The following is a 7,407-nucleotide window of genomic DNA, read 5'->3' as shown; positions in this document are numbered from 1 at the left end:
AAGTGGCATCAGAATATTATCCTCCCAAAGATGTTTGCAGCGTCTTTCAGTATTAAAAATAAAGGACACATTTTATCAAGACCTAAAAATATTTCAAATGTATTTATTTCTCTATTGTAAATTCAAGCAAAAAGAGTGATAATAGAGCAGCACTGTTCCACTGGAAATAATGAAAACTGCATATGAAACCTAAATTATCCCAGTGGCCACACTTATGGGAACACGTGAACATTTTTTTTTTTTTTTTTTTTTTTTTTTTGGTTTTTCGAGGCAGGGTTTCTCTGTGTAGCCCTGGCTGTCCTGGAACTCACTGTGTAGATCAGGCTGGCCTCGAACTCAGAAATCCACCTGCCTCTGCCTCCCAAGTGCTGAGTTTAAAGGCATGTGCCACCACTGCCCAGCTAACATGTGAACATCTTAATATTCGACATAATGTAGTCAGAATATTTTAATGTGTAAACAATACAAAAATCATCCATGAGTTCAACTGAATATTTACAATAAACATAAAATCTGAAATATCTTTATACTCAAACCATGTCACAAACCCCAGCAGGCACATTCCAACGGCTTGGTGACTCATGGGGCTTGCTTGGTTCAGATGGTGGACAGCACCATTCTAACTACAGAGCTTCATTCTGTTTAACACTGGTGAACACCGACATTTGCTTTAAAGCTTCTTCAGGGGAAGATTTGGATATAATGATTTTTATTATTATGGGGCCACATAGTATGTAAACAGTGTAGAGATCTGTTTTATAAGGGGTTCTCAATTCTCATTCTATCCATGGGAACAAGTTTTTGTTACTGCACTTTAAAATGTCAGTGTCCAGTCTATTGAACCTGTTCCTTTGAAGGAACATTCCAGTCTGCATTCCAGGCCCTTGTAATTCTACATGCATGGAGACGGTTGCCTCTGCCATTCACTGGGTTATGCTCAGGACCGCCTGGACCGTTATTCAGCCTGGGGACTACCCAGGGCTGAGCCCAAGCTCAGTACAACCCTCTGTCACCTAGCAAAGATTTTTCTGTTGTTTGGCCCATGGCCTCCCACTGTATATGTTGACATCCTAAGCAAACTGGTACACACGAGCATAAAATCTGCAGAAAGAGTTTCTTTTGGTGAAATCTGGTAAAGCAAACTGAATCAGAGCATAAATCCCACTGGTTTCCTGCTAAACAACAGTGACGAGTGAGCCTTCAGATCCCTCCAGAGGCAAAAGCGTCCTAGAGACATCCCGAGCACATCTCATGGCTGACAGACGGGCTGTCAATCAACACTCTTACCTTTATTTCCTAAAAACAGAATAAACATCCACATGCATTTCCCACTTCTGGAAAAAGCTTCAGAGGACTGTTAATTCCTGGTTTCTCTTCACTTTAAGAACTAACTCATGGGCTGGAAGGATGTCTCAGAGGTAGAGTGTATATGCAAGGCCATGGGCTCAATCCCCAGCAATACAAACAAAACATTCAAGAACTAAAAACATATCCAAATATCGAAGTAGCAGAGAAGTTTGACAAAGGAATCCCTTAATAAACATATTCAATTTACTAATGATTAAAAAAAAAAGCCAAATGAAACCACAAGATACCATTTTACATTACACTCTTGGTACCAATTTGTCTAGCAATCACACAGGTTGTTTGTGATTAGTAGTTCTAAAAATGTTAGCACTCTGGTGGGAGCAGTAAACCAGTACCATAGCTTGAGAGAGCTATCTGTCTCTGTCCTTAAAGCTAACACATGTTCTTTCTGTACAGCCGGCAATACTACTTGAGGTGTGGCTCACTTTTATGTAAGAAGTCTCATACTTGCATCAGAAGTCAAATGAAAACATATCCACAGCGATGTTCAACTGTCAACAACTGGAGAAAAAAAATGTTATATATTCACACAGTGGAATAATGCTCAACAATGAATGTTCCCATTGCAAGAAGGAAAAATAAAACTGAATCTGGCTTAATTCTGTTTATTTTTCTTTAAGAATACATACATGGAGACAAACCGCTAAAGGGCAGGAAGGCTTCGATCCACACACAGGGTGAGGCTTTCTATATTCAACAGGGAGAAAGAGAAGGTCAGGGAAGCGCACATGGGGTGCCTAGGGAGAAAGGCAGCATGGCAGGCTGGAGGCATATGGGGGCTATTATTATTACTCTTTAAACTACAGTAGATATGTATGTATATACGCGTACAGTCCGTTGCATGTATAAAAAGTGAGGATGGTTTTAGTAGGAAAAAACCTTTAACCTTTCTGATAATGAGCTGTACCAGCACTGACACCTTCCCTGGCCCGCCACTGACTGCGGCTGTCCCTGCTGTGCTCATTTGCTCCCCTCATCCTCAGACAGGACCCATCACCTTATGAGGGCTTAATTCATGCTGGCAGAAAAGACAGCCAATGCTAATCTGGCCCACATGTCTAGAACTAGGAAGCCCTCCCTTTGGAATCTGGGTCACACGCAGGCAGGGCTCTTGGCCGATTTGGTTTTGTGAGCGGTCATATTTCTGCCATCTTAGAGCTTGTTGTGTCTGAGCCCTCCCACACCCTCCATCTGTCTTGGCCTTTGAGTTCTGCAACTGTTTCTTGGTGAGTTCAGCCTTAGCCCTCGCCTTCAGAAATGTTTTCTTCTGCTTCCAAATGTGGATCACAGGAAGCCCAAGTGAGAGGAGTTGTGACCACCTCTGGTGTTTTCTGCAGCCAGTATGGGACAAACCGCTAGTGGCTTCAGTGTGCCTGGAAGAGGACATGACACACCTAGGCCAACCGCTGAGTATCCCCACCTCAGTCCTGGGTGGCCAGAGAGGGCTCTGTTCTCCTCCCAGTGCGTCCAGACAAAACCACATGCATTCTTCTCATGTGTCACTGTGGGAGCTCTGTAGCAACTCACTAACCCTTTCACGGATGGGAGCAGACACTCAGCTTCCTAGAGCAACAGGAAGGATCCAAGCTAACTCCAGGATAAAAGTTGGAAAAGGAGAGAGAATGGGAAGAAACAACTCCAGCTTTATAATGCATGTTTTCTGGAATTTATTCCCCTTTAAAGCAGAATATAAAATCTGAGATTTCACCAATGCCTTGAGAGACAAATACAAATGAACTGAGGTAAAAACCAATTACACAGACTGAAGTAGACCCAGACACTTGGGGACTAGTCTATATAAAAGGTATTTCTAGAAAAAAAAAAACAAACCCTACAATAAAATCAAACAAACCAAACAAAACATAAAAAGCCTTTGGTACCTTTCAATAACAAAAGAAAAATATATTTAGATGGTTCAATTCACACAATATGGAAATGTAAATACTGGGTTAACTTTATAAAACAGAAAAAGAAAGCCTAAAACATATTAGCATCTAAGGACAAAATATTTCCTCTTTCTCCTCTTTGATTTTAATAAAGCCCCTGAATTTGGCAAAATATTTCCTGAACTAAACTGTCTTCTGGTTTGCAGACACTTGGCAGTATGGTGTTTCACGGTCACCTAATATTCAAATGGCACTGTCTGGGCATCAGCAGCATACTTCCTTTGTCCACAAGCAGGCAGGAAGTCGACACTATGGCCTGAAAGCTGCTGGCATTACAGCCAAGTCTGCACTTCTTTCCTAGGCTTTAGAGATGGCGGCGAGCCAATCTAAAAGCAAGCTAATTAAAGGAAATTGGAAGAACACGATTTCAGTAAGTATGTGATCCTAGCATTTGGGAGGCAGAAGCAGAAGTGAGTCCTGGGTCTCCGTAGCAAGACTGTCTCAAACAACAACAAAGAGAAAGAGGGAAAGGAAGAGAAGTCAGGCAGACAGGCAGACTGGGAATCATACAAGAGCCAGCATGCTCTACACACACTTGTCCGGGGACTGTGGTCCACTCCATACTGGGCTTCTGGACACTAAAACAAGTCACTACCTCTAATCTCATTTTTCTTGGCTGACTCCCCAGTGCTCCCTAGAAGAACCATGGCAAGGAAATGATGTGAAACTATGATAGTGATGCTAAGAACACCATCTATTCGGTGGTGTGTCTAACACAGTCATAGTAGGTATGGTATGGACAATTAAAAAGATATGTGACAAATCTTGGTAGCTTTCTTTGTCTCCTCAACACTGTAAGGTTAGTGCTCCTACCATCCAAAACATGCTAAGATTTCACTTTGCCAAACTGGTTGTTGGCACACACTGGCAAGAGTAGACTTGATGTAAGTAAACGGCTCAAGGTAACCTGGGTTGATTTCACAAGACAATTTAAAAATCACTCTATTTTAAAGAGAAATGTGTCTTGTCAGAAGACTCACAAATTCAAGCACAATATCCAGCTGGAGGTGGAAACAAAGCAAAACAAAACACAACACAACACACAAAACTCTGGAAACTCCCTGGGATTTATCAAATGGAATTTTACGTGGATCGGGCTTAACACCAACTAGCCCACTAATGCCCACAACCTGACAAGCTTTCCCTGGGAAGAAAATTGTGCATCAATCATTTGGTCCATTCATAAAGAAAGGTGTTCGCCTTTCTCCTTGTTGCAACAGGACTGCAACAAGCTCTCAGCTTCAGCATTTAAAAAAGACTGCAGAACAGCCCACCTTTAGCAAAGCTTGGGGTGCAGGTGGCAGAGAGGGCTGCTTGATGGATCTTTCAATTTCTCAAACATTTCCTTTTCAGAATCAGAGTGAAAGGCCTAGCATCGTGCAGGCTAGGTGGAGATTTCAGTCAGCCCTTTATCCTATTCAAGATTATTTCTATGTGTGAGATTAACTCTAAATATGCCAGGATACAGGAGAGTAACCTCAGTGTTTGCCAGTGTTCACCCAGAGGGAGCAGGGACTTTGCTTCTTAAGAACCATTGAGGACCATGCTCTAGACAGCCCCTTCCTGTCTGGGCTGCTCTGAAATCTCACACGTGCTCCTACATCAAGCAAGAATGTGTGTCTGTGTTATTCTGAAAAGCCTAAGACTGTCAACTGTCAGAGACAAAGGTGCGTGACATGGGAAGTGACACTAGGCAGCCATCGTGGTGTCTCTTTTTCCTTCCCAGTATGCTGGAGCTGAATGCAGAACCTGTGTGTGCTATGCAAATGTCCTCGCAGGGCTGGCGCCAACGGTTCACAAAATATATCTAACCAAGCATTTTCTTCCTCCAAAAATATAATCCCTTCACAAAATAGAACAAGCAGCTGTTACTTTGGGGAGCTGCATTTAAAAATATATGTGCATGTGTGTGTAAGCAAACTACAAGAGCTGAAAACGCCTTTGCATACTGACAGAGCAAACTCTATTAACTTACTATATGTAACCGGTGCACTTCTTAAAATATATCTCTCAAGTAGTCTTATGCATACAGTGAAACTTCCCCCTTGCAAGAGATAAAAGAGACATTTTCCAAAAACAGCAACTCTTTTCTGCCCTGTAACTTGGCTGTGATCATTTGATATTGCAATGGAGGTTTTGGAAGCACCTGGAGAAGCCTGGAGAATTTATAGGGGTGAGGGTTTCCATCACAGAACGGAGCTGAGAGCATCCAGCTCTTCCAGCAGGCGTTATTACAAAGTACCAGAGCAGTGACATTTGTGACTCTCCAACAAGAACCCTCAGAGTCAATGTCAGTCGGCACTGCTTTCTTCTTTTGGATTCAATTGACGTTACCATCCTGGCAAAATGGTTTCAAGGATGGGACGCAGGCAGCTTAGAGAGGAATGGGTTTCTGCAAGGCCAGTTTCTAATAAAACATAGGGCAGGTTCAACGTTTTCTCCCTGATGGTGTCGCCCAATTACCTGTCAGTCATTAAGGAAGTTGACCTATCACGGGGAGAGTACTTTCAGGTGAGTGAGGCAACTGCAGACGAATCAGAAAATAAGAGGATCCACCACCACAGAACTGATTGGCTCAGAGCAATCATGCAGTCCCCATTATTCCCATGTCCTCCAAAGACACCTTCTCCAGGTCAGACGAAGTTACTGATTGTGTGTGTGGCTTTGTCACAGTGATGCATCAGGTAAGCAGGCGAGTGCTGAGTACCAGGGGGTGCTCCAAACGCAACTCCATCACCTTCTACTTTTTACCTCTAAGGTTCCGCCTATTAAACACAAGAGGGGAAAGGCACGGTCATTACACTGCATCGACAAGAACGCTTGCCTTTCGCAGTGTTTTGTTTTTGAAATGTCAGGAACAGATATGAGGGAGGTTATAATGACTCACCCTGTTACTGAGAGGGCGAAGTCTCGGCTTTTAAGCCAGAGCCTCGACTTCAGTCCTACCCACCCAACCTGCAAACAAGCAAAGAAAAGCTCCATCTCTCTGCAGCCACCAAGTCTCCTTCTTTGAACACTGCTGTGCTATTAGCTCACAACAGGTGGCTGTGACCTCCCAGGAGCATGAAGAGGTACTGCTTAAGGGTGGCCCTGGATGAATGACATCATCAGAATGGCCACATCATTCATAACGCATCACCACCCCTGTTGTCCAAGTGCCACTCTGTCTGTCCCCATGACCCAATTAAACAAGTGTCACCAAGAAGCCACTGCAATTTGCTCCAATATAGCCAAAGGGTGTGCAGTGCAATCAGCAGTTATGGATTCTGAAAATCACCCCTTGTCTTAGTGACCTGGGAGCAAAAGTCTCCATACCAGCTGCTGAATCTTTAAAGAATCTGTGCCTTTGGAGAAAATGAGACCAGAGATGGTGTGTACTCAGTATCTTCTATGAGGTTTTGACACAGCCTACTGGCTTCTGCCTCTGGAAGGTAATCCTTGCCCCAGGCTTTCCCCACCACACACACTGCCCCATCCCCCAATTCTCTGAAGATAAATCTGGATTGTTTAATATATTTGGGTGGAATATTTTATATAAATACTAATTTTCCTAACAAATATTCAAATGTCTGACTGGCATAAAAATAGTCTTAAGAACCTGTAAATACTTTCTGTGTGGGTGTGCCTCTGCTAAAAACCATGTGCATAGGAACCACCCACAAGCCATCTGCGGGCTTGCTGATGTAAAACAAGGCGTGTTCTCATGGTGGAGGCTCTGCTGCAGGTGCTGCAGCGGGGCTACTATTACTGAAAGCCTCTGTCTCCTCTCACAGGGGCTTCAGATGGTACCTGTCCTAGGCAGCCTCAAAGGACCCGCTACTTCGACAAAGCTTCCAGAATGCACTGCAGGTTCGGCTGCATTAAAATAGATACTTTAGAATTCAGCCTCCACTTGAGCTATAGCCAAGCCTCAGTTACTGTGTATGTCTATGAGGATTGTAAGGCGCACTGGAAAAGTGTCAATATGGTTGGCTCTGGCTAGTGAGTTTAATATTCTATTTTACACATATTTACTTCTTTACAATTTAAAAAAATAAGCCTAACTGACTTTTCTAGTCACAAAACCAGTCTTTTTAAATGAAATAACCAAACT

At 43.2% G+C, this 7,407-nt stretch overlaps 1 protein-coding gene across 1 annotated transcript in view; it reads right to left on the bottom strand.

The window, feature by feature from the left end:
• Positions 1-3,011: 3,011 nt before the first annotated feature.
• Sh3bgrl2 (SH3 domain binding glutamic acid-rich protein like 2) overlaps positions 3,012-7,407 on the bottom strand; it is a 51,955-nt gene continuing 47,559 nt past the window's right edge. The window contains exon 4 of the mRNA NM_172507.5: positions 3,012-6,079. Coding sequence (NP_766095.1) covers positions 6,068-6,079 — 12 coding nt within the window. The 3' untranslated portion in view covers positions 3,012-6,067. The remainder of the gene's footprint in view (positions 6,080-7,407) is intronic.

Source organism: Mus musculus, chromosome 9 (genome assembly GCF_000001635.26).
Source record: "Mus musculus strain C57BL/6J chromosome 9, GRCm38.p6 C57BL/6J".
Taxonomy (NCBI): domain Eukaryota; kingdom Metazoa; phylum Chordata; class Mammalia; order Rodentia; family Muridae; genus Mus; species Mus musculus.
Note: the sequence above shows the minus strand (reverse complement) of the source record. Positions and strands in the feature narration are given on the sequence as shown.